At 53.7% G+C, this 26,433-nt stretch overlaps 1 protein-coding gene across 1 annotated transcript in view; it reads left to right on the forward strand.

Annotated features, from left to right (window-relative positions):
• Nucleotides 1–26,433, forward strand: part of SLC43A1 (solute carrier family 43 member 1) — a 318,420-nt gene that overhangs the window by 256,275 nt on the left and 35,712 nt on the right. Inside the window, exons 9-10 of the mRNA XM_078674204.1 lie at nucleotides 17,318–17,464; nucleotides 25,433–25,468. Of these exons, the coding sequence (XP_078530330.1) occupies nucleotides 17,318–17,464; nucleotides 25,433–25,468 (183 nt within the window). The remainder of the gene's footprint in view (nucleotides 1–17,317; nucleotides 17,465–25,432; nucleotides 25,469–26,433) is intronic.

The following is a 26,433-nucleotide window of genomic DNA, read 5'->3' on the forward strand; positions in this document are numbered from 1 at the left end:
TCCACCCTCCTCACACTCTCTCCTTCTCTTGCAGAGGTGGTCCACCCTCCTCACACTCTCTCTCCTTCTCCTGCAGAGGTGGTCCACCCTCCTCACACTCTCTCCTTCTCTTCCAGAGGTGGTCCTCCCTCCTCACACACTCTCCCCTTCTCTTGCAGAGGTGGTCCACCCCCCTCGCACTCTCTCCTTCTCTTGCAGAGGTGGTCCTCCCTCCTCACACTCTCTCCTTCTCTTGCGGAGGTGGTCCTCCCTCCTCACACTCTCCCCTTCTCTTGCAGAGGGGTCCACCCTCCTCACACTCTCTCCTTCTCCTGCAGAGGTGGTCCTCCCTCCTCACACTCTCTCCTTCTCTTGCAGAGGTGGTCCACCCTCCTCACTCTCTCTCCTTCTCTTGCAGAGGTGGTCCACCCTCCTCACTCTCTCTCCTTCTCTTGCAGAGGTGGTCCTCCCTCCTCACACTCTCTCCTTCTCTTGCAGAGGTGGTCCACCCTCCTCACTCTCTCTCCTTCTCTTGCAGAGGTGGTCCACCTTCCTCACACTCTCTCCTTCTCTTGCAGAGGTGGTCCTCCCTCCTCACACTCTCTCCTTCTCTTGCGGAGGTGGTCCACCCTCCTCACACTCTCCCCTTCTCTTGCAGAGGGGTCCACCCTCCTCACACTCTCTCCTTCTCCTGCAGAGGTGGTCCACCCTCCTCACACTCTCTCCTTCTCTTGCAGAGGTGGTCCTCCCTCCTCATACACTCTCCTTCTCTTGTAGAGGTGGTCCTCCCTCCTCACACTCTCTCCTTCTCTTGCAGAGGTGGTCCTCCCTCCTCACACTCTCTCCTTCTCTTGCAGAGGTGGTCCACCCCCCTCGCACTCTCTCCTTCCCTTCCAGAGGTGGTCCACCCTCCTCACACTCTCTCCTTCTCTTGCAGAGGGGTCCACCCTCCTCACACTCTCTCCTCCTCTTGCAGAGGTGGTCCTCCCTCCTCACTCTCTCTCCTTCTCTTGCAGAGGTGGTCCACCCTCCTCACACTCTCTCCTTCCCTTCCAGAGGTGGTCCTCCCTCCTCACACACTCTCTCCTTCTCTTGCAGAGGTGGTCCACCCTCCTCACACTCTCCCCTTCTCTTGCAGAGGTGGTCCTCCCTCCTCACACTCCCTCCTTCTCCTGCAGAGGTGGTCCACCCTCCTCAGTCTCTCTCCTTCTCTTGCAGAGGTGGTCCACCCTCCTCACACTCTCTCCTTCTCTTGCAGAGGTGGTCCACCCCCCTCACACTCTCTCCTTCTCTTGCAGAGGTGGTCCACCCCCCTCACACTCTCTCCTTCTCTTGCAGAGGTGGTCCTCCCTCCTCACACTCTCCCCTTCTCTTGCAGAGGTGGTCCACCCTCCTCACACTCTCTCTCCTTCTCCTGCAGAGGTGGTCCACCCTCCTCACTCTCCCCTTCTCTTGCAGAGGTGGTCCTCCTTCCTCACACTCTCCTTCTCTTGCAGAGGTGGTCCACCCTCCTCACTCTCTCCTTCTCTTGCAGAGGTGGTCCTCCCTCCTCACACTCTCTCCTTCTCTTGCAGAGGTGGTCCACCCTCCTCACACTCTCTCCGTCTCTTGCAGAGGTGGTCCACCCTCCTCACACTCTCTCCTTCTCTTGCAGAGGTGGTCCACCCCCCTCACACTCTCTCCTTCTCTTGCAGAGGTGGTCCACCCCCTCACACTCTCTCCTTCTCTTGCAGAGGTGGTCCTCCCTCCTCACACTCTCCCCTTCTCTTGCAGAGGTGGTCCACCCTCCTCACTCTCTCCTTCTCTTGCAGAGGTGGTCCTCCCTCCTCACACTCTCTCCTTCTCTTTCAGAGGTGGTCCACCCTCCTCAGTCTCTCTCCTTCTCTTGCAGAGGTGGTCCACCCTCCTCACACACTCTCTCCTTCTCTTGCAGAGGTGGTCCTCCCTCCTCACTCTCTCCTTCTCTTGCAGAGGTGGTCCTCCCTCCTCACTCTCTCTCCTTCTCTTGCAGAGGTGGTCCACCCTCCTCACACTCTCTCCTTCTCTTGCAGAGGTGGTCCACCCTCCTCACACTCTCTCCTTCTCTTGCAGAGGTGGTCCACCCCCCTCACACTCTCCCCTTCTCTTGCAGAGGTGGTCCTCCCTCCTCACACACTCTCTCCTTCTCTTGCAGAGGTGGTCCACCCTCCTCACACACTCTCCCCTTCTCTTGCAGAGGTGGTCCTCCCTCCTCACTCTCTCCTTCTCTTGCAGAGGTGGTCCTCCCTCCTCACTCTCTCCTTCTCTTGCAGAGGTGGTCCACCCTCCTCACTCTCTCCTTCTCTTGCAGAGGTGGTCCACCCTCCTCACTCTCTCCTTCTCTTGCAGAGGTGGTCCTCCCTCCTCACTCTCTCCTTCTCTTGCAGAGGTGGTCCTCCCTCCTCACACACTCTCTCCTTCTCTTGCAGAGGTGGTCCACCCTCCTCACTCTCTCCTTCTCTTGCAGAGGTGGTCCTCCCTCCTCACACACTCTCTCCTTCTCTTGTAGAGGTGGTCCACCCTCCTCACACACTCTCTCCTTCTCTTGCAGAGGTGGTCCTCCCTCCTCACACTCTCTCCTTCTCTTGCAGAGGTGGTCCACCCTTCTCACACTTTCTCCTTCTCTTGCAGAGGTGGTCCTCCCTCCTCACACTCTCTCCTTTTCTTGCAGAGGTGGTCCTCCCTCCTCACACTCTCTCCTTCTCTTGCAGAGGTGGTCCACCCTCCTCACACTCTCTCTCCTTCTCCTGCAGAGGTGGTCCACCCTCCTCAGTCTCTCTCCTTCTCTTGCAGAGGTGGTCCACCCTCCTCACACTCTCTCCTTCTCTTGCAGAGGTGGTCCACCCTCCTCACTCTCCCCTTCTCTTGCAGAGGTGGTCCACCCTCCTCACACTCTCCCCTTCTCTTGCAGAGGTGGTCCACCCTCCTCAGTCTCTCCTTCTCTTGCAGAGGTGGTCCTCCCTCCTCACTCTCTCCTTCTCTTGCAGAGGTGGTCCACCCTCCTCACTCTCTCCTTCTCTTGCAGAGGTGGTCCTCCCTCCTCACACACTCTCTCCTTCTCTTGCAGAGGTGGTCCACCCTCCTCACACTCCCTCCTTCTCTTCCAGAGGTGGTCCTCCCTCCTCACTCTCTCCTTCTCTTCCAGAGGTGGTCCTCCCTCCTCACACTCTCTCCTTCTCTTGCAGAGGTGGTCCTCCCTCCTCACTCTCTCCTTCTCTTCCAGAGGTGGTCCTCCCTCCTCACACTCTCTCCTTCTCTTCCAGAGGTGGTCCTCCCTCCTCACACTCTCTCCTTCTCTTGCAGAGGTGGTCCTCCCTCCTCACACTCTCTCCTTCTCTTGCAGAGGTGGTCCACCCTCCTCACACTCTCTCTCCTTCTCCTGCAGAGGTGGTCCACCCTCCTCAGTCTCTCTCCTTCTCTTGCAGAGGTGGTCCACCCTCCTCACACTCTCTCCTTCTCTTGCAGAGGTGGTCCACCCTCCTCAGTCTCTCCTTCTCTTGCAGAGGTGGTCCTCCCTCCTCACTCTCTCCTTCTCTTGCAGAGGTGGTCCACCCTCCTCACTCTCTCCTTCTCTTGCAGAGGTGGTCCTCCCTCCTCACACACTCTCTCCTTCTCTTGCAGAGGTGGTCCACCCTCCTCACACTCCCTCCTTCTCTTCCAGAGGTGGTCCTCCCTCCTCACTCTCTCCTTCTCTTCCAGAGGTGGTCCTCCCTCCTCACACTCTCTCCTTCTCTTGCAGAGGTGGTCCTCGCTCCTCACACTCTCTCCTTCTCTTGCAGAGGTGGTCCTCCCTCCTCACTCTCTCCCCTTCTCTTGCAGAGGTGGTCCTCCCTCCTCACACGCTCTCCTTCTCTTGCAGAGGTGGTCCACCCTCCTCACACTCTCCTTCTCTTGCAGAGGTGGTCCACCCTCCTCACACTCTCTCCTTCTCTTCCAGAGGTGGTCCTCCCTCCTCACTCTCTCCCCTTCTCTTGCAGAGGTGGTCCTCCCTCCTCACACACTCTCTCCTTCTCTTGCAGAGGTGGTCCACCCTCCTCACACTCTCTCCTTCTCTTGCAGAGGTGGTCCTCCCTCCTCACACTCTCTCTCCTTCTCCTGCAGAGGTGGTCCACCCTCCTCACACTCTCCTTCTCTTGCAGAGGTGGTCCACCCTCCTCACTCTCTCCTTCTCTTGCAGAGGTGGTCCTCCTTCCTCACACTCTCCTTCTCTTGCAGAGGTGGTCCACCCTCCTCACACTCTCTCCTTCTCTTGCAGAGGTGGTCCACCCTCCTCACACTCTCTCCTTCTCTTGCAGAGGTGGTCCTCCCTCCTCACACACTCTCCCCTTCTCTTGCAGAGGTGGTCCTCCCTCCTCACACTCTCTCCTTCTCTTGCAGAGGTGGTCCTCCCTCCTCACACACTCTCCCCTTCTCTTGCAGAGGTGGTCCTCCCTCCTCACACTCTCCTTCTCTTGCAGAGGGGGTCCACCCTCCTCACACTCTCTCCTTCTCTTGCAGAGGTGGTCCACCCTCCTCAGTCTCTCTCCTTCTCTTGCAGAGGTGGTCCTCCCTCCTCACACTCTCTCCTTCTCTTGCAGAGGTGGTCCACCCTCCTCACACTCCCTCCTTCTCTTGCAGAGGTGGTCCTCCCTCCTCACACTCTCTCCTCCTCTTGCAGAGGTGGTCCTCCCTCCTCACACTCCCTCCTTCTCTTGCAGAGGTGGTCCTCCCTCCTCACACTCTCTCCTCCTCTTGCAGAGGTGGTCCTCCCTCCTCACTCTCTCCTCCTCTTGCAGAGGTGGTCCTCCCTCCTCACACACTCTCCCCTTCTCTTGCAGAGGTGGTCCTCCCTCCTCACACACTCTCCCCTTCTCTTGCAGAGGTGGTCCTCCCTCCTCACTCTCTCCTTCTCTTGCAGAGGTGGTCCACCCTCCTCACACTCTCTCCTTCTCTTGCAGAGGTGGTCCACCCTCCTCACACTCTCTCCTTCTCTTGCAGAGGTGGTCCACCCTCCTCACACTCTCTCCTTCTCTTGCAGAGGTGGTCCACCCTCCTCACACTCTCTCCTTCTCTTGCAGAGGTGGTCCACCCTCCTCACACTCTCTCCTTCTCTTGCAGAGGTGGTCCACCCTCCTCACACTCTCTCCTTCTCTTGCAGAGGTGGTCCACCCCCCTCACACTCTCTCCTTCTCTTGCAGAGGTGGTCCACCCCCCTCACACTCTCTCCTTCTCTTGCAGAGGTGGTCCACCCTCCTCACACTCTCTCCTTCTCTTTCAGAGGTGGTCTACCCTCCTCACTCTCTCCTTCTCTTGCAGAGGTGGTCCTCCTTCCTCACACTCTCCTTCTCTTGCAGAGGTGGTCCACCCTCCTCACACACTCTCTCCTTCTCTTGCAGAGGTGGTCCTCCCTCCTCACACTCTCCCCATCTCTTGCAGAGGTGGTCCTCCCTCCTCACACACTCTCTCCTTCTCTTGCAGAGGTGGTCCACCCTCCTCACACACTCTCCCCTTCTCTTGCAGAGGTGGTCCTCCCTCCTCACACTCTCTCCTTCTCTTGCAGAGGTGGTCCTCCCTCCTCACACTCTCTCCTTCTCTTGCAGAGGTGGTCCTCCCTCCTCACACTCTCCTTCTCTTGCAGAGGTGGTCCTCCCTCCTCACACTCTCCTTCTCTTGCAGAGGTGGTCCACCCTCCTCACACTCTCTCCTTCTCTTGCAGAGGTGGTCCACCCTCCTCACACTCTCTGCTTCTCTTGCAGAGGTGGTCCACCCCCCTCACACTCTCTCCTTCTCTTGCAGAGGTGGTCCACCCCCCTCGCACTCTCTCCTTCTCTTGCAGAGGTGGTCCACCCTCCTCACACTCTCTCCTTCTCTTGCAGAGGTGGTCCACCCTCCTCACACTCTCTCTCCTTCTCCTGCAGAGGTGGTCCACCCTCCTCACACTCTCTCCTTCTCTTCCAGAGGTGGTCCTCCCTCCTCACACACTCTCCCCTTCTCTTGCAGAGGTGGTCCACCCCCCTCGCACTCTCTCCTTCTCTTGCAGAGGTGGTCCTCCCTCCTCACACTCTCTCCTTCTCTTGCGGAGGTGGTCCTCCCTCCTCACACTCTCCCCTTCTCTTGCAGAGGGGTCCACCCTCCTCACACTCTCTCCTTCTCCTGCAGAGGTGGTCCTCCCTCCTCACACTCTCTCCTTCTCTTGCAGAGGTGGTCCACCCTCCTCACTCTCTCTCCTTCTCTTGCAGAGGTGGTCCACCCTCCTCACTCTCTCTCCTTCTCTTGCAGAGGTGGTCCTCCCTCCTCACACTCTCTCCTTCTCTTGCAGAGGTGGTCCACCCTCCTCACTCTCTCTCCTTCTCTTGCAGAGGTGGTCCACCTTCCTCACACTCTCTCCTTCTCTTGCAGAGGTGGTCCTCCCTCCTCACACTCTCTCCTTCTCTTGCGGAGGTGGTCCACCCTCCTCACACTCTCCCCTTCTCTTGCAGAGGGGTCCACCCTCCTCACACTCTCTCCTTCTCCTGCAGAGGTGGTCCACCCTCCTCACACTCTCTCCTTCTCTTGCAGAGGTGGTCCTCCCTCCTCATACACTCTCCTTCTCTTGTAGAGGTGGTCCTCCCTCCTCACACTCTCTCCTTCTCTTGCAGAGGTGGTCCTCCCTCCTCACACTCTCTCCTTCTCTTGCAGAGGTGGTCCACCCCCCTCGCACTCTCTCCTTCCCTTCCAGAGGTGGTCCACCCTCCTCACACTCTCTCCTTCTCTTGCAGAGGGGTCCACCCTCCTCACACTCTCTCCTCCTCTTGCAGAGGTGGTCCTCCCTCCTCACTCTCTCTCCTTCTCTTGCAGAGGTGGTCCACCCTCCTCACACTCTCTCCTTCCCTTCCAGAGGTGGTCCTCCCTCCTCACACACTCTCTCCTTCTCTTGCAGAGGTGGTCCACCCTCCTCACACTCTCCCCTTCTCTTGCAGAGGTGGTCCTCCCTCCTCACACTCCCTCCTTCTCCTGCAGAGGTGGTCCACCCTCCTCAGTCTCTCTCCTTCTCTTGCAGAGGTGGTCCACCCTCCTCACACTCTCTCCTTCTCTTGCAGAGGTGGTCCACCCCCCTCACACTCTCTCCTTCTCTTGCAGAGGTGGTCCACCCCCCTCACACTCTCTCCTTCTCTTGCAGAGGTGGTCCTCCCTCCTCACACTCTCCCCTTCTCTTGCAGAGGTGGTCCACCCTCCTCACACTCTCTCTCCTTCTCCTGCAGAGGTGGTCCACCCTCCTCACTCTCCCCTTCTCTTGCAGAGGTGGTCCTCCTTCCTCACACTCTCCTTCTCTTGCAGAGGTGGTCCACCCTCCTCACTCTCTCCTTCTCTTGCAGAGGTGGTCCTCCCTCCTCACACTCTCTCCTTCTCTTGCAGAGGTGGTCCACCCTCCTCACACTCTCTCCGTCTCTTGCAGAGGTGGTCCACCCTCCTCACACTCTCTCCTTCTCTTGCAGAGGTGGTCCACCCCCCTCACACTCTCTCCTTCTCTTGCAGAGGTGGTCCACCCCCTCACACTCTCTCCTTCTCTTGCAGAGGTGGTCCTCCCTCCTCACACTCTCCCCTTCTCTTGCAGAGGTGGTCCACCCTCCTCACTCTCTCCTTCTCTTGCAGAGGTGGTCCTCCCTCCTCACACTCTCTCCTTCTCTTTCAGAGGTGGTCCACCCTCCTCAGTCTCTCTCCTTCTCTTGCAGAGGTGGTCCACCCTCCTCACACACTCTCTCCTTCTCTTGCAGAGGTGGTCCTCCCTCCTCACTCTCTCCTTCTCTTGCAGAGGTGGTCCTCCCTCCTCACTCTCTCTCCTTCTCTTGCAGAGGTGGTCCACCCTCCTCACACTCTCTCCTTCTCTTGCAGAGGTGGTCCACCCTCCTCACACTCTCTCCTTCTCTTGCAGAGGTGGTCCACCCCCCTCACACTCTCCCCTTCTCTTGCAGAGGTGGTCCTCCCTCCTCACACACTCTCTCCTTCTCTTGCAGAGGTGGTCCACCCTCCTCACACACTCTCCCCTTCTCTTGCAGAGGTGGTCCTCCCTCCTCACTCTCTCCTTCTCTTGCAGAGGTGGTCCTCCCTCCTCACTCTCTCCTTCTCTTGCAGAGGTGGTCCACCCTCCTCACTCTCTCCTTCTCTTGCAGAGGTGGTCCACCCTCCTCACTCTCTCCTTCTCTTGCAGAGGTGGTCCTCCCTCCTCACTCTCTCCTTCTCTTGCAGAGGTGGTCCACCCTCCTCACACTCCCTCCTTCTCTTGCAGAGGTGGTCCACCCTCCTCACACTCTCTCCTTCTCTTGCAGAGGTGGTCCTCCCTCCTCACTCTCTCCTTTCCTTGCAGAGGTGGTCCTCCCTCCTCACACTCTCTCCTTCTCTTGCAGAGGTGGTCCACCCTCCTCACTCTCTCCTTCTCTTGCAGAGGTGGTCCTCCCTCCTCTCACTCTCTCCTTCTCTTGCAGAGGTGGTCCTCCCTCCTCACTCTCTCCTTCTCTTGCAGAGGTGGTCCTCCCTCCTCACTCTCTCCTTCTCTTTCAGAGGTGGTCCACCCTCCTCACACTCTCCCTCTCTTGCAGAGGTGGTCCTCCCTCCTCACTCTCTCCTTCTCTTTCAGAGGTGGTCCTCCCTCCTCACACACTCTCTCCTTCTCTTGCAGAGGTGGTCCACCCTCCTCACACTCTCTCCTCCTCTTGCAGAGGTGGTCCTCCCTCCTCACACTCTCTCCTTCTCTTGCAGAGGTGGTCCACCCTCCTCACACTCTCTGCTTCTCTTGCAGAGGTGGTCCACCCCCCTCACACTCTCTCCTTCTCTTGCAGAGGTGGTCCACCCCCCTCGCACTCTCTCCTTCTCTTGCAGAGGTGGTCCTCCCTCCTCACACTCTCCCATTCTCTTGCAGAGGTGGTATACCCTCCTCACTCTCTCCTTCTCTTGCAGAGGTGGTCCTCCCTCCTCACTCTCTCCTTCTCTTGCAGAGGTGGTCCTCCCTCCTCACACTCTCTCCTTCTCTTGCAGAGGTGGTCCTCCCTCCTCACACACTCTCTCCCTCTCTTGCAGAGGTGGTCCTCCCTCCTCTCACTCTCTCCTTCTCTTGCAGAGGTGGTCCTCCCTCCTCACTCTCTCCTTCTCTTGCAGAGGTGGTCCACCCTCCTCACTCTCTCCTTCTCTTGCAGAGGTGGTCCTCCCTCCTCACTCTCTCCTTCTCTTGCAGAGGTGGTCCTCCCTCCTCACACTCTCTCCTTCTCTTGCAGAGGTGGTCCTCCCTCCTCACACACTCTCTCCTTCTCTTGCAGAGGTGGTCCACCCTCCTCACACTCTCTCCTTCTCTTGCAGAGGTGGTCCTCCCTCCTCACACTCTCTCCTTCTCTTGCAGAGGGGTCCACCCTCCTCACACTCTCTCCTTCTCTTGCAGAGGTGGTCCTCCCTCCTCACACTCTCCTTCTCTTGCAGAGGTGGTCCACCCTCCTCACTCTCTCCTTCTCTTGCAGAGGTGGTCCACCCTCCTCACACTCTCTCCTTCTCTTGCAGAGGTGGTCCACCCTCCTCACTCTCTCCTTCTCTTACAGAGGTGGTCCTCCCTCCTCTCACTCTCCTTCTCTTGCAGAGGTGGTCCTCCCTCCTCACACTCTCTCCTTCTCTTGCAGAGGTGGTCCTCCCTCCTCACACTCTCTCCTTCTCTTGCAGAGGTGGTCCACCCTCCTCAGTCTCTCTCCTTCTCTTGCAGAGGTGGTCCACCCTCCTCACACTCTCTCCTTCTCTTACAGAGGTGGTCCTCCCTCCTCACACTCTCTCCCATTCTCTTGCAGAGGTGGTCCACCCTCCTCAGTCTCTCCTTCTCTTGCAGAGGTGGTCCCCCCTCCTCACACTCTCTCCTTCTCTTGCAGAGGTGGTCCTCCCTCCTCACTCTCTCCCCTTCTCTTGCAGAGGTGGTCCTCCCTCCTCACACTCTCCTTCTCTTGCAGAGGTGGTCCACCCTCCTCACTCTCTCCTTCTCTTGCAGAGGTGGTCCACCCTCCTCACACTCTCTCCTTCTCTTGCAGAGGTGGTCCACCCTCCTCACTCTCTCCTTCTCTTACAGAGGTGGTCCTCCCTCCTCTCACTCTCCTTCTCTTGCAGAGGTGGTCCTCCCTCCTCACTCTCTCCTTTCCTTGCAGAGGTGGTCCTCCCTCCTCACACTCTCTCCTTCTCTTGCAGAGGTGGTCCCCCCTCCTCACACACTCTCCTTCTCTTGCAGAGGTGGTCCTCCCTCCTCACACTCTCTCCTTCTCTTGCAGAGGTGGTCCTCCCTCCTCACACTCTCTCCTTCTCTTCCAGAGGTGGTCCTCCCTCCTCACACTCTCTCCTTCTCTTGCAGAGGTGGTCCTCCCTCCTCACACTCTCTCCTTCTCTTGCAGAGGTGGTCCACCCTCCTCACTCTCTCCTTCTCTTGCAGAGGTGGTCCTCCCTCCTCACACACTCTCTCTCCTTCTCTTGCAGAGGTGGTCCTCCCTCCTCACACTCTCTCCTTCTCTTGCAGAGGTGGTCCTCCCTCCTCACACTCTCTCCTTCTCTTGCAGAGGTGGTCCACCCTCCTCACACTCTCTCCTTCTCTTGCAGAGGTGGTCCTCCCTCCTCACACTCTCTCCTTCTCTTGCAGAGGTGGTCCACCCTCCTCACACTCTCTCCTCTTGCAGAGGTGGTCCTCCCTCCTCACACTCTCTCCTTCTCTTGCAGAGGTGGTCCTCCCTCCTCACACTCTCTCCTTCTCTTGCAGAGGTGGTCCACCCTCCTCACACTCTCTCCTTCTCTTGCAGAGGTGGTCCACCCTCCTCACACACTCTCTCCTTCTCTTGCAGAGGTGGTCCTCCCTCCTCACTCTCTCCTTCTCTTGCAGAGGTGGTCCTCCCTCCTCACACACTCTCTCTCCTTCTCTTGCAGAGGTGGTCCTCCCTCCTCACTCTCTCCTTCTCTTTCAGAGGTGGTCCTCCCTCCTCACACACTCTCTCCTTCTCTTGCAGAGGTGGTCCTCCCTCCTCACACTCTCTCCTTCTCTTGCAGAGGTGGTCCACCCTCCTCACACTCTCTCCTTCTCTTGCAGAGGTGGTCCACCCTCCTCACACTCTCTCCTTCTCTTGCAGAGGTGGTCCTCGCTCCTCACACTCTCTCCTTCTCTTGCAGAGGTGGTCCTCCCTCCTCACACTCTCCCCTTCTCTTGCAGAGGTGGTCCTCCCTCCTCACACTCTCTCCTTCTCTTGCAGAGGTGGTCCTCCCTCCTCACACTCTCCCCTTCTCTTGCAGAGGTGGTCCACCCTCCTCACTCTCTCCTTCTCTTGCAGAGGTGGTCCTCCCTCCTCACACTCTCCTTCTCTTGCAGAGGTGGTCCTCCCTCCTCACACTCTCCCCTTCTCTTGCAGAGGTGGTCCTCCCTCCTCACACTCTCTCCTTCTCTTGCAGAGGTGGTCCTCCCTCCTCACACTCTCCCCTTCTCTTGCAGAGGTGGTCCCCCCTCCTCACTCTCTCCTTCTCTTGCAGAGGTGGTCCACCCTCCTCACTCTCTCCTTCTCTTGCAGAGGTGGTCCTCCCTCCTCACACTCTCCTTCTCTTACAGAGGTGGTCCACCCTCCTCACTCTCTCCTTCTCTTGCAGAGGTGGTCCACCCTCCTCACACACTCTCTCCTTCTCTTGCAGAGGTGGTCCACCCTCCTCACTCTCTCCTTCTCTTGCAGAGGTGGTCCTCCCTCCTCACACACTCTCTCCTTCTCTTGCAGAGGTGGTCCTCCCTCCTCACACTCTCTCCTTCTCTTGCAGAGGGGTCCACCCTCCTCACACTCTCCTTCTCTTACAGAGGTGGTCCACCCTCCTCACTCTCTCCTTCTCTTGCAGAGGTGGTCCTCCCTCCTCACTCTCTCCTTCTCTTGCAGAGGTGGTCCTCCCTCCTCACACTCTCTCCTTCTCTTGCAGAGGTGGTCCTCCCTCCTCACACACTCTCTCCTTCTCTTGCAGAGGTGGTCCACCCTCCTCACACTCTCTCCTTCTCTTGCAGAGGTGGTCCTCCCTCCTCACACTCTCTCCTTCTCTTGCAGAGGGGTCCACCCTCCTCACACTCTCTCCTTCTCTTGCAGAGGTGGTCCTCCCTCCTCACACTCTCCTTCTCTTGCAGAGGTGGTCCACCCTCCTCACTCTCTCCTTCTCTTGCAGAGGTGGTCCACCCTCCTCACACTCTCTCCTTCTCTTGCAGAGGTGGTCCACCCTCCTCACTCTCTCCTTCTCTTACAGAGGTGGTCCTCCCTCCTCTCACTCTCCTTCTCTTGCAGAGGTGGTCCTCCCTCCTCACACTCTCTCCTTCTCTTGCAGAGGTGGTCCTCCCTCCTCACACTCTCTCCTTCTCTTGCAGAGGTGGTCCACCCTCCTCAGTCTCTCTCCTTCTCTTGCAGAGGTGGTCCACCCTCCTCACACTCTCTCCTTCTCTTACAGAGGTGGTCCTCCCTCCTCACACTCTCTCCCATTCTCTTGCAGAGGTGGTCCACCCTCCTCAGTCTCTCCTTCTCTTGCAGAGGTGGTCCCCCCTCCTCACACTCTCTCCTTCTCTTGCAGAGGTGGTCCTCCCTCCTCACACTCTCCTTCTCTTGCAGAGGTGGTCCACCCTCCTCACTCTCTCCTTCTCTTGCAGAGGTGGTCCACCCTCCTCACACTCTCTCCTTCTCTTGCAGAGGTGGTCCACCCTCCTCACTCTCTCCTTCTCTTACAGAGGTGGTCCTCCCTCCTCTCACTCTCCTTCTCTTGCAGAGGTGGTCCTCCCTCCTCACTCTCTCCTTTCCTTGCAGAGGTGGTCCTCCCTCCTCACACTCTCTCCTTCTCTTGCAGAGGTGGTCCCCCCTCCTCACACACTCTCCTTCTCTTGCAGAGGTGGTCCTCCCTCCTCACACTCTCTCCTTCTCTTGCAGAGGTGGTCCTCCCTCCTCACACTCTCTCCTTCTCTTCCAGAGGTGGTCCTCCCTCCTCACACTCTCTCCTTCTCTTGCAGAGGTGGTCCTCCCTCCTCACACTCTCTCCTTCTCTTGCAGAGGTGGTCCACCCTCCTCACTCTCTCCTTCTCTTGCAGAGGTGGTCCTCCCTCCTCACACACTCTCTCTCCTTCTCTTGCAGAGGTGGTCCTCCCTCCTCACACTCTCTCCTTCTCTTGCAGAGGTGGTCCTCCCTCCTCACACTCTCTCCTTCTCTTGCAGAGGTGGTCCACCCTCCTCACACTCTCTCCTTCTCTTGCAGAGGTGGTCCTCCCTCCTCACACTCTCTCCTCTTGCAGAGGTGGTCCTCCCTCCTCACACTCTCTCCTCCTCTTGCAGAGGTGGTCCACCCTCCTCACACTCTCTCCTCTTGCAGAGGTGGTCCTCCCTCCTCACACTCTCTCCTTCTCTTGCAGAGGTGGTCCTCCCTCCTCACACTCTCTCCTTCTCTTGCAGAGGTGGTCCACCCTCCTCACACTCTCTCCTTCTCTTGCAGAGGTGGTCCACCCTCCTCACACACTCTCTCCTTCTCTTGCAGAGGTGGTCCTCCCTCCTCACTCTCTCCTTCTCTTGCAGAGGTGGTCCTCCCTCCTCACACACTCTCTCTCCTTCTCTTGCAGAGGTGGTCCTCCCTCCTCACTCTCTCCTTCTCTTTCAGAGGTGGTCCTCCCTCCTCACACACTCTCTCCTTCTCTTGCAGAGGTGGTCCTCCCTCCTCACACTCTCTCCTTCTCTTGCAGAGGTGGTCCACCCTCCTCACACTCTCTCCTTCTCTTGCAGAGGTGGTCCACCCTCCTCACACTCTCTCCTTCTCTTGCAGAGGTGGTCCTCGCTCCTCACACTCTCTCCTTCTCTTGCAGAGGTGGTCCTCCCTCCTCACACTCTCCCCTTCTCTTGCAGAGGTGGTCCTCCCTCCTCACACTCTCTCCTTCTCTTGCAGAGGTGGTCCTCCCTCCTCACACTCTCCCCTTCTCTTGCAGAGGTGGTCCACCCTCCTCACTCTCTCCTTCTCTTGCAGAGGTGGTCCTCCCTCCTCACACTCTCCTTCTCTTGCAGAGGTGGTCCTCCCTCCTCACACTCTCCCCTTCTCTTGCAGAGGTGGTCCTCCCTCCTCACACTCTCTCCTTCTCTTGCAGAGGTGGTCCTCCCTCCTCACACTCTCCCCTTCTCTTGCAGAGGTGGTCCCCCCTCCTCACTCTCTCCTTCTCTTGCAGAGGTGGTCCACCCTCCTCACTCTCTCCTTCTCTTGCAGAGGTGGTCCTCCCTCCTCACACTCTCCTTCTCTTACAGAGGTGGTCCACCCTCCTCACTCTCTCCTTCTCTTGCAGAGGTGGTCCACCCTCCTCACACACTCTCTCCTTCTCTTGCAGAGGTGGTCCACCCTCCTCACTCTCTCCTTCTCTTGCAGAGGTGGTCCTCCCTCCTCACACTCTCCTTCTCTTACAGAGGTGGTCCACCCTCCTCACTCTCTCCTTCTCTTGCAGAGGTGGTCCACCCTCCTCACTCACTCTCTCCTTCTCTTGCAGAGGTGGTCCACCCTCCTCACTCTCTCCTTCTCTTGCAGAGGTGGTCCTCCCTCCTCACACTCTCCTTCTCTTACAGAGGTGGTCCTCCCTCCTCACACTCTCTCCTTCTCTTGCAGAGGTGGTCCTCCCTCCTCACACTCTCTCCTTCTCTTGCAGAGGTGGTCCTCCCTCCTCACACTCTCCTTCTCTTGCAGAGGTGGTCCTCCCTCCTCACTCTCTCCCCTTCTCTTGCAGAGGTGGTCCTCCCTCCTCACACGCTCTCCTTCTCTTGCAGAGGTGGTCCACCCTCCTCACACTCTCTCCTTCTCTTCCAGAGGTGGTCCTCCCTCCTCACACTCTCTCCTTCTCTTGCAGAGGTGGTCCACCCTCCTCACTCTCTCCTTCTCTTGCAGAGGTGGTCCTCCCTCTTCACTCTCTCCTTCTCTTGCAGAGGTGGTCCTCCCTCCTCACACTCTCTCCTTCTCTTGCAGAGGGGTCCACCCTCCTCACACTCTCCTTCTCTTACAGAGGTGGTCCACCCTCCTCACTCTCTCCTTCTCTTGCAGAGGTGGTCCTCCCTCCTCACTCTCTCCTTCTCTTGCAGAGGTGGTCCTCCCTCCTCACACTCTCCCCTTCTCTTTCAGAGGTGGTCCACCCTCCTCACACTCTCCTTCTCTTGCAGAGGTGGTCCCCCCTCCTCACTCTCTCCTTCTCTTGCAGAGGTGGTCCCCCCTCCTCACACTCTCCTTCTCTTGCAGAGGTGGTCCACCCTCCTCACTCTCTCCTTCTCTTGCAGAGGTGGTCCTCCCTCCTCACTCTCTCCTTCTCTTGCAGAGGTGGTCCCCCCTCCTCACACTCTCCTTCTCTTGCAGAGGTGGTCCACCCTCCTCACTCTCTCCTTCTCTTGCAGAGGTGGTCCTCCCTCCTCACACTCTCCTTCTCTTGCAGAGGTGGTCCTCCCTCCTCACACTCTCCCCTTCTCTTGCAGAGGGGTCCTCCCTCTTCACTCTCTCCTTCTCTTGCAGAGGTGGTCCTCCCTCCTCACACTCTCTCCTTCTCTTGCAGAGGGGTCCACCCTCCTCACACTCTCCTTCTCTTACAGAGGTGGTCCACCCTCCTCACTCTCTCCTTCTCTTGCAGAGGTGGTCCTCCCTCCTCACTCTCTCCTTCTCTTGCAGAGGTGGTCCTCCCTCCTCACACTCTCCCCTTCTCTTTCAGAGGTGGTCCACCCTCCTCACACTCTCCTTCTCTTGCAGAGGTGGTCCCCCCTCCTCACTCTCTCCTTCTCTTGCAGAGGTGGTCCCCCCTCCTCACACTCTCCTTCTCTTGCAGAGGTGGTCCACCCTCCTCACTCTCTCCTTCTCTTGCAGAGGTGGTCCTCCCTCCTCACTCTCTCCTTCTCTTGCAGAGGTGGTCCACCCTCCTCACACTCCCTCCTTCTCCTGCAGAGGTGGTCCACCCTCCTCAGTCTCTCTCCTTCTCTTGCAGAGGTGGTCCCCCCTCCTCACACTCCCTCCTTCTCTTGCAGAGGTGGTCCTCCCTCCTCACTCTCTCCTTCTCTTGCAGAGGTGGTCCTCCCTCCTCACACTCTCCCCTTCTCTTTCAGAGGTGGTCCACCCTCCTCACACTCTCCTTCTCTTGCAGAGGTGGTCCCCCCTCCTCACTCTCTCCTTCTCTTGCAGAGGTGGTCCCCCCTCCTCACACTCTCCTTCTCTTGCAGAGGTGGTCCACCCTCCTCACTCTCTCCTTCTCTTGCAGAGGTGGTCCTCCCTCCTCACTCTCTCCTTCTCTTGCAGAGGTGGTCCACCCTCCTCACACTCCCTCCTTCTCCTGCAGAGGTGGTCCACCCTCCTCACACACTCTCTCCTTCTCTTGCAGAGGTGATCCACCCTCCTCACACTCTCTCCTTCTCTTGCAGAGGTGGTCCCCCCTCCTCACACTCTCCTTCTCTTGCAGAGGTGGTCCTCCCTCCTCACACTCTCTCCTTCTCTTGCAGAGGTGGTCCTCCCTCCTCACACTCTCTCCTTCTCTTGCGGAGGTGGTCCTCCCTCCTCACACTCTCTCCTTCTCTTGCAGAGGTGGTCCTCCCTCCTCACACTCTCTCCTTCTCTTGCAGAGGTGGTCCTCCCTCCTCACACTCTCTCCTTCTCTTGCGGAGGTGGTCCTCCCTCCTCACACTCTCTCCTTCTCTTGCAGAGGTGGTCCCCCCTCCTCACACTCTCCTTCTCTTGCAGAGGTGGTCCTCCCTCCTCACACTCTCTCCTTCTCTTGCAGAGGTGGTCCACCCTCCTCAGTCTCTCTCCTTCTCTTGCAGAGGTGGTCCACCCTCCTCACACTCTCTCCTTCTCTTACAGAGGTGGTCCTCCCTCCTCACACTCTCCTTCTCTTGCAGAGGTGGTCCACCCTCCTCACACTCTCCTTCTCTTGCAGAGGTGGTCCCCCCTCCTCACACTCTCCTTCTCTTGCAGAGGTGGTCCTCGCTCCTCACACTCTCTCCTTCTCTTGCAGAGGTGGTCCACCCTCCTCAGTCTCTCTCCTTCTCTTGCAGAGGTGGTCCACCCTCCTCACACTCTCTCCTTCTCTTACAGAGGTGGTCCTCCCTCCTCACACTCTCCTTCTCTTGCAGAGGTGGTCCACCCTCCTCACACTCTCCTTCTCTTGCAGAGGTGGTCCCCCCTCCTCACACTCTCCTTCTCTTGCAGAGGTGGTCCACCCTCCTCACACTCTCTCCTTCTCTTACAGAGGTGGTCCTCCCTCCTCACACTCTCCTTCTCTTGCAGAGGTGGTCCACCCTCCTCACACTCTCCTTCTCTTGCAGAGGTGGTCCCCCCTCCTCACACTCTCCTTCTCTTGCAGAGGTGGTCCCCTTTCGACGGAGTGTCTTCTCCCCGATCTTCCTCTGGAGTCTCATCACCATGGGCATGACGCAGCTGAGGGTCATCTTCTACATGGCGGCCATGAACAAGATGCTGGAGTTCCTGGTCACTGGTGGAGGCGAGCACGGTGAGGGGGCATCCCATGGGTGTGGGAAAGGGGTCTGGGGTGAGAGGCAGGAAAGACCCTAGAAAGAGAGAGAGACGGGGAGGGGTAGATAGAGTCAGAGCATCAAAGAAGGACACAGGGGACAAGTGCCAAGGCGAGGGAGCTTGGGAGAACCACCCTGGGAGATGGAGCTGGGGAGCAGGAGGGAGGAGGGCAGCCGGTGCACATGTGAGAGAGAGGGACAGCAAGAGAGAGGAACCCGGGATACAGAGCTGGGGGGTGTCATGGAGACAGAGCCTGGAAGAGGAGGCTGCCTGAGAGAGGGAGAAAGAGCCAGACTTTAGGAAGAAGGAGCTATAGATAAAGAGTTGCATAGAGAGAAGCATGGAGAGATAGAGATCTGGGGAGAGGGAGCCAGGAGAGTGCTGTGAAGAGGGAGCTACAGTGAAGAAGCTGGAGAAAGAGTATCTGGATAGAGAGCTTGGGAGAGTGTGTATTGAAGAGAGAAGAGAGGGCATGCGAGGGAGAGTGTGCACGAAAGAGGAGGAGATGCAGTGCCAGGGAGAGTGTGTGCGGAAGAGAAAAGAGAATGAGTGTCAGGGAGAGTGTACATGGAAGAGAAAAGAGAATGAGAGTCAGGGAGAGTGTACATGGAAGAGAAAAGAGAATGAGAGTCAGGGAGAGTGTGTGCGGAAGAGAAAAGAGAATGAGTGTCAGGGAGAGTGTACATGGAAGAGAAAAGAGAATGAGTGTCAGGGAGAGTGTACATGGAAGAGAAAAGAGAGTGAGTGTCAAGGAGAGTGTACATGGAAGAGAAAAGAGAGTGAGTGTCAAGGAGAGTGTACATGGAAGAGAAAAGAGAGTGAGTGTCAAGGAGAGTGTACATGGAAGAGAAAAGAGAGTGAGTGTCAAGGAGAGTGTACATGGAAGAGAAAAGAGAGTGAGTGTCAAGGAGAGTGTACATGGAAGAGAAAAGAGAATGAGTGTCAGGGAGAGTGTACAAGGAAGAGAAAAGAGAATGAGTGTCAGGGAGAGTGTACATGGAAGAGAAAAGAGAATGAGAGTCAGGGAGAGTGTACAAGGAAGAGAAAAGAGAATGAGAGTCAGGGAGCGTGTACAAGGAAGAGAAAAGAGAATGAGAGTCAGGGAGAGTGTACATGGAAGAGAAAAGAGAATGAGTGTCAGGGAGAGTGTACATGGAAGAGAAAAGAGAATGAGTGTCAGGGAGAGTGTACATGGAAGAGAAAAGAGAGTGAGTGTCAAGGAGAGTGTACATGGAAGAGAAAAGAGAGTGAGTGTCAAGGAGAGTGTACATGGAAGAGAAAAGAGAGTGAGTGTCAAGGAGAGTGTACATGGAAGAGAAAAGAGAATGAGTGTCAGGGAGAGTGTACAAGGAAGAGAAAAGAGAATGAGTGTCAGGGAGAGTGTACATGGAAGAGAAAAGAGAATGAGAGTCAGGGAGAGTGTACAAGGAAGAGAAAAGAGAATGAGTGTCAGGGAGAGTGTACATGGAAGAGAAAAGAGAATGAGTGTCAGGGAGAGTGTACATGGAAGAGAAAAGAGAATGAGAGTCAGGGAGAGTGTACAAGGAAGAGAAAAGAGAATGAGTGTCAGGGAGAGTGTACATGGAAGAGAAAAGAGAATGAGAGTCAGGGAGAGTGTACATGGAAGAGAAAAGAGAATGAGAGTCAGGGAGAGTGTACAAGGAAGAGAAAAGAGAATGAGTGTCAGGGAGAGTGTACATGGAAGAGAAAAGAGAATGAGTGTCAGGGAGAGTGTACATGGAAGAGAAAAGAGAATGAGAGTCAGGGAGAGTGTACAAGGAAGAGAAAAGAGAATGAGTGTCAGGGAGAGTGTACATGGAAGAGAAAAGAGAATGAGAGTCAGGGAGAGTGTACAAGGAAGAGAAAAGAGAATGAGTGTCAGGGAGAGTGTACATGGAAGAGAAAAGAGAATGAGAGTCAGGGAGAGTGTACAAGGAAGAGAAAAGAGAATGAGTGTCAGGGAGAGTGTACATGGAAGAGAAAAGAGAATGAGAGTCAGGGAGAGTGTACAAGGAAGAGAAAAGAGAATGAGTGTCAGGGAGAGTGTACAAGGAAGAGAAAAGAGAATGAGTGTCAGGGAGAGTGTACAAGGAAGAGAAAAGAGAATGAGTGTCAGGGAGAGTGTACATGGAAGAGAAAGGAGAATGAGTGTCAGGGAGAGTGTACATGGAAGAGAAAGGAGAATGAGTGTCAGGGAGAGTGTACATGGAAGAGAAAAGAGAATGAGTGTTGTCAGGGAGAGTGTACAAGGAAGAGAAAAGAGAATGAGAGCCAGGGAGAGTGTACATGGAAGAGAAAAGAGAATGAGTGTCAGGGAGAGTGTACAAGGAAGAGAAAAGAGAATGAGTGTCAGGGAGAGTGTACAAGGAAGAGAAAAGAGAATGAGTGTCAGGGAGAGTGTACAAGGAAGAGAAAAGAGAATGAGTGTCAGGGAGAGTGTACATGGAAGAGAAAGGAGAATGAGTGTCAGGGAGAGTGTACATGGAAGAGAAAGGAGAATGAGTGTCAGGGAGAGTGTACATGGAAGAGAAAAGAGAATGAGTGTTGTCAGGGAGAGTGTACAAGGAAGAGAAAAGAGAATGAGAGCCAGGGAGAGTGTACATGGAAGAGAAAAGAGAATGAGTGTCAGGGAGAGTGTACAAGGAAGAGAAAAGAGAATGAGTGTCAGGGAGAGTGTACATGGAAGAGAAAGGAGAATGAGTGTTGTCAGGGAGAGTGTACAAGGAAGAGAAAAGAGAATGAGTGTCAGGGAGAGTGTACATGGAAGAGAAAAGAGAAAGAGTGTCAGGGAGAGTGTACATGGAAGAGAAAGGAGAATGAGTGTTGTCAGGGAGAGTGTACATGGAAGAGAAAGGAGAATGAGTGTTGTCAGGGAGAGTGTACAAGGAAGAGAAAAGAGAATGAGAGCCAGGGAGAGTGTACATGGAAGAGAAAAGAGAATGAGTGTCAGGGAGAGTGTACAAGGAAGAGAAAAGAGAATGAGTGTCAGGGAGAGTGTACATGGAAGAGAAAAGAGAATGAGTGTTGTCAGGGAGAGTGTACAAGGAAGAGAAAAGAGAATGAGTGTCAGGGAGAGTGTACATGGAAGAGAAAAGAGAATGAGTGTCAGGGAGAGTGTACATGGAAGAGAAAAGAGAATGAGTGTCAGGGAGAGTGTACATGGAAGAGAAAAGAGAATGAGTGTCAGGGAGAGTGTACATGGAAGAGAAAAGAGAATGAGTGTTGTCAGGGAGAGTGTACATGGAAGAGAAAGGAGAATGAGTGTCAGGGAGAGTGTACATGGAAGAGAAAGGAGAATGAGTGTTGTCAGGGAGAGTGTACAAGGAAGAGAAAAGAGAATGAGTGTCAGGGAGAGTGTACATGGAAGAGAAAAGAGAAAGAGTGTCAGGGAGAGTGTACATGGAAGAGAAAGGAGAATGAGTGTTGTCAGGGAGAGTGTACATGGAAGAGAAAGGAGAATGAGTGTTGTCAGGGAGAGTGTACATGGAAGAGAAAGGAGAATGAGTGTTGTCAGGGAGAGTGTACATGGAAGAGAAAGGAGAAAGAGTGTCAGGGAGAGTGTACATGGAAGAGAAAGGAGAATGAGTGTTGTCAGGGAGAGTGTACATGGAAGAGAAAGGAGAATGAGTGTTGTCAGGGAGAGTGTACATGGAAGAGAAAGGAGAAAGAGTGTCAGGGAGAGTGTACATGGAAGAGAAAGGAGAATGAGTGTTGTCAGGGAGAGTGTACATGGAAGAGAAAGGAGAATGAGTGTTGTCAGGGAGAGTGTACATGGAAGAGAAAGGAGAATGAGTGTTGTCAGGGAGAGTGTACATGGAAGAGAAAGGAGAATGAGTGTTGTCAGGGAGAGTGTACATGGAAGAGAAAGGAGAATGAGTGTTGTCAGGGAGAGTGTACATGGAAGAGAAAGGAGAATGAGTGTTGTCAGGGAGAGTGTACATGGAAGAGAAAAGAGAATGAGTGTTGTCAGGGAGAGTGTACAAGGAAGAGAAAGGAGAATGAGTGTTGTCAGGGAGAGTGTACATGGAAGAGAAAGGAGAATGAGTGTTGTCAGGGAGAGTGTACAAGGAAGAGAAAAGAGAATGAGTGTCAGGGAGAGTGTACATGGAAGAGAAAAGAGAATGAGTGTTGTCAGGGAGAGTGTACATGGAAGAGAAAGGAGAATGAGTGTTGTCAGGGAGAGTGTACATGGAAGAGAAAGGAGAATGAGTGTTGTCAGGGAGAGTGTACAAGGAAGAGAAAAGAGAATGAGTGTCAGGGAGAGTGTACATGGAAGAGAAAAGAGAATGAGTGTTGTCAGGGAGAGTGTACATGGAAGAGAAAGGAGAATGAGTGTCAGGGAGAGTGTACATGGAAGAGAAAGGAGAATGAGTGTTGTCAGGGAGAGTGTACAAGGAAGAGAAAAGAGAATGAGTGTCAGGGAGAGTGTACATGGAAGAGAAAAGAGAAAGAGTGTCAGGGAGAGTGTACATGGAAGAGAAAGGAGAATGAGTGTTGTCAGGGAGAGTGTACATGGAAGAGAAAGGAGAATGAGTGTTGTCAGGGAGAGTGTACATGGAAGAGAAAGGAGAATGAGTGTTGTCAGGGAGAGTGTACATGGAAGAGAAAGGAGAAAGAGTGTCAGGGAGAGTGTACATGGAAGAGAAAGGAGAATGAGTGTTGTCAGGGAGAGTGTACATGGAAGAGAAAGGAGAATGAGTGTTGTCAGGGAGAGTGTACATGGAAGAGAAAGGAGAATGAGTGTCAGGGAGAGTGTACATGGAAGAGAAAGGAGAATGAGTGTTGTCAGGGAGAGTGTACATGGAAGAGAAAGGAGAATGAGTGTTGTCAGGGAGAGTGTACATGGAAGAGAAAAGAGAATGAGTGTTGTCAGGGAGAGTGTACAAGGAAGAGAAAAGAGAATGAGTGTCAGGGAGAGTGTACATGGAAGAGAAAAGAGAATGAGTGTTGTCAGGGAGAGTGTACAAGGAAGAGAAAAGAGAATGAGTGTCAGGGAGAGTGTACATGGAAGAGAAAAGAGAATGAGTGTTGTCAGGGAGAGTGTACAAGGAAGAGAAAAGAGAATGAGTGTCAGGGAGAGTGTACAAGGAAGAGAAAAGAGAATGAGTGTCAGGGAGAGTGTACATGGAAGAGAAAAGAGAATGAGTGTTGTCAGGGAGAGTGTACAAGGAAGAGAAAAGAGAATGAGTGTCAGGGAGAGTGTACATGGAAGAGAAAGGAGAATGAGTGTTGTCAGGGAGAGTGTACATGGAAGAGAAAGGAGAATGAGTGTTGTCAGGGAGAGTGTACAAGGAAGAGAAAAGAGAATGAGTGTCAGGGAGAGTGTACAAGGAAGAGAAAAGAGAATGAGTGTCAGGGAGAGTGTACATGGAAGAGAAAGGAGAATGAGTGTTGTCAGGGAGAGTGTACATGGAAGAGAAAGGAGAATGAGTGTTGTCAGGGAGAGTGTACAAGGAAGAGAAAAGAGAATGAGTGTCAGGGAGAGTGTACATGGAAGAGAAAAGAGAATGAGTGTTGTCAGGGAGAGTGTACATGGAAGAGAAAGGAGAATGAGTGTCAGGGAGAGTGTACATGGAAGAGAAAGGAGAATGAGTGTTGTCAGGGAGAGTGTACAAGGAAGAGAAAAGAGAATGAGTGTCAGGGAGAGTGTACATGGAAGAGAAAAGAGAAAGAGTGTCAGGGAGAGTGTACATGGAAGAGAAAGGAGAATGAGTGTTGTCAGGGAGAGTGTACATGGAAGAGAAAGGAGAATGAGTGTTGTCAGGGAGAGTGTACATGGAAGAGAAAGGAGAATGAGTGTTGTCAGGGAGAGTGTACATGGAAGAGAAAGGAGAATGAGTGTTGTCAGGGAGAGTGTACATGGAAGAGAAAGGAGAATGAGTGTCAGGGAGAGTGTACATGGAAGAGAAAGGAGAATGAGTGTTGTCAGGGAGAGTGTACATGGAAGAGAAAGGAGAATGAGTGTTGTCAGGGAGAGTGTACATGGAAGAGAAAGGAGAATGAGTGTTGTCAGGGAGAGTGTACATGGAAGAGAAAGGAGAATGAGTGTTGTCAGGGAGAGTGTACATGGAAGAGAAAGGAGAATGAGTGTTGTCAGGGAGAGTGTACATGGAAGAGAAAGGAGAATGAGTGTCAGGGAGAGTGTACATGGAAGAGAAAGGAGAATGAGTGTTGTCAGGGAGAGTGTACATGGAAGAGAAAGGAGAATGAGTGTTGTCAGGGAGAGTGTGCATGGAAGAGAAAGGAGAAAGAGTGTCAGGGAGAGTGTACATGGAAGAGAAAGGAGAATGAGTGTCAGGGAGAGTGTACAAGGAAGAGAAAAGAGAATGAGTGTTGTCAGGGAGAGTGTACATGGAAGAGAAAGGAGAATGAGTGTTGTCAGGGAGAGTGTGCATGGAAGAGAAAGGAGAAAGAGTGTCAGGGAGAGTGTACATGGAAGAGAAAGGAGAATGAGTGTCAGGGAGAGTGTACAAGGAAGAGAAAAGAGAATGAGTGTTGTCAGGGAGAGTGTACATGGAAGAGAAAGGAGAATGAGTGTTGTCAGGGAGAGTGTGCATGGAAGAGAAAGGAGAAAGAGTGTCAGGGAGAGTGTACATGGAAGAGAAAGGAGAATGAGTGTCAGGGAGAGTGTACAAGGAAGAGAAAAGAGAATGAGTGTTGTCAGGGAGAGTGTACATGGAAGAGAAAGGAGAATGAGTGTTGTCAGGGAGAGTGTGCATGGAAGAGAAAGGAGAAAGAGTGTCAGGGAGAGTGTACATGGAAGAGAAAGGAGAATGAGTGTCAGGGAGAGTGTACATGGAAGAGAAAGGAGAATGAGTGTTGTCAGGGAGAGTGTACATGGAAGAGAAAGGAGAATGAGTGTCAGGGAGAGTGTACATGGAAGAGAAAGGAGAAAGAGTGTCAGGGAGAGTGTACATGGAAGAGAAAGGAGAATGAGTGTTGTCAGGGAGAGTGTACATGGAAGAGAAAAGAGAATGAGTGTTGTCAGGGAGAGTGTACAAGGAAGAGAAAAGAGAATGAGTGTCAGGGAGAGTGTACATGGAAGAGAAAAGAGAATGAGTGTTGTCAGGGAGAGTGTACAAGGAAGAGAAAAGAGAATGAGTGTCAGGGAGAGTGTACATGGAAGAGAAAAGAGAATGAGTGTTGTCAGGGAGAGTGTGCATGGAAGAGAAAGGAGAATGAGTGTTGTCAGGGAGAGTGTACAAGGAAGAGAAAAGAGAATGAGTGTCAGGGAGAGTGTACATGGAAGAGAAAAGAGAATGAGTGTTGTCAGGGAGAGTGTACAAGGAAGAGAAAAGAGAATGAGTGTCAGGGAGAGTGTACATGGAAGAGAAAGGAGAAAGAGTGTCAGGGAGAGTGTACATGGAAGAGAAAGGAGAATGAGTGTTGTCAGGGAGAGTGTACATGGAAGAGAAAAGAGAATGAGTGTTGTCAGGGAGAGTGTACAAGGAAGAGAAAAGAGAATGAGTGTCAGGGAGAGTGTACATGGAAGAGAAAAGAGAATGAGTGTTGTCAGGGAGAGTGTACAAGGAAGAGAAAAGAGAATGAGTGTCAGGGAGAGTGTACATGGAAGAGAAAAGAGAATGAGTGTTGTCAGGGAGAGTGTGCATGGAAGAGAAAGGAGAAAGGGTGTCAGGGAGAGTGTACATGGAAGAGAAAGGAGAATGAGTGTTGTCAGGGAGAGTGTACATGGAAGAGAAAAGTGGTCTGGGGTTGGGGAGAATGAAGCTGGTGAACAGAGAGAGATGGGTGATGTGAAACCCTGAATATAACAGAATGTGCTGGAAGGAGAGGTGGGGGCAGGCCACCACTGGACGGAGAGTGATGTAAGTATGTCTCATGGGGGGGTAGTGGGGGGTCGTGTGTTGGTCACCCAGGGTCAGGACAAAGTGAGGCCGCTTTGTACCCTTACTGCCGATCTGACACCTCTCTCCCTCTCTTACAGTTCCCGAGGACCTGCAGAACCAGGCCGATGAGACAGGTGAGTCTGTCCTTCACTCACTCACTGAGAGAGAGAGGGGGGAGGGGGAGGAGAGAGAGAGAGAGCGAGCACGAGTCCCAACTTTACTACTTCTAAACTGAGAAAAAATCCTAACTTTAAGACTTTCGGTATTCACAGAAGGCAGTTAGGAGTCCGAAAGTTAGAAGTCCTAACTTTACGACTCCTAAACTGAGAAAAATCCTAACTTCAAGACTTTCGGTATTCACAGAAGGCATTTTTGGAGTCCTAAAGTTAGGAGTCCTAACTTTACGACTCCTAAACTGAGAAAAATCCTAACTTCAAGACTTTCGGTATTCACAGAAGGCATTTTTGGAGTCCTAAAGTTAGGAGTCCTAACTTTACGACTCCTAAACTGAGAAAAATCCTAACTTCAAGACTTTCGGTATTCACAGAAGGCATTTTTGGAGTCCTAAAGTTAGGAGTCCTAACTTTACGACTCCTAAACTGAGAAAAATCCTAACTTCAAGACTTTCGGTATTCACAGAAGGTATTTAGGACTCCTAAAGTTAGGACTCCTAACTTCTGTGAATACCGAAATGAGTAAGTGCCTTCTGTGAATACCAAAATGGTAGTAAGTTTAGGATATTGTCTTAAGTTAGTTCTGTGAATCAGTCCCTGGGGAACAAGGTATGATTCTCGTCTTTGGCTCAACATCCTGTGATTCTGGCAAATCACTTAATCTCCCTGTGCCTAAACAAAAACAAAATGAATTTTACCTTGTGTAATGTACCTGGTGAATCAATGTAATGTAATGTAATGTATCCCATATTTATAAAGCACTCTATCACCCCACGGGTATCCTGGCGCTGAAGATAGAAGTTCCAGTACACACGCAGAGTTAGCCCACCACATGTGACGAACACTACACCCTGGGAAAAAGATGGGTTTTAAGTTTTTTCCTAAACTGTACACACTCCTCTGCTTCTCTCATATTCAATGGGAGG

Source organism: Lissotriton helveticus, chromosome 1_1 (genome assembly GCF_964261635.1).
Source record: "Lissotriton helveticus chromosome 1_1, aLisHel1.1, whole genome shotgun sequence".
NCBI classification, from domain to species: Eukaryota; Metazoa; Chordata; class Amphibia; order Caudata; family Salamandridae; genus Lissotriton; species Lissotriton helveticus.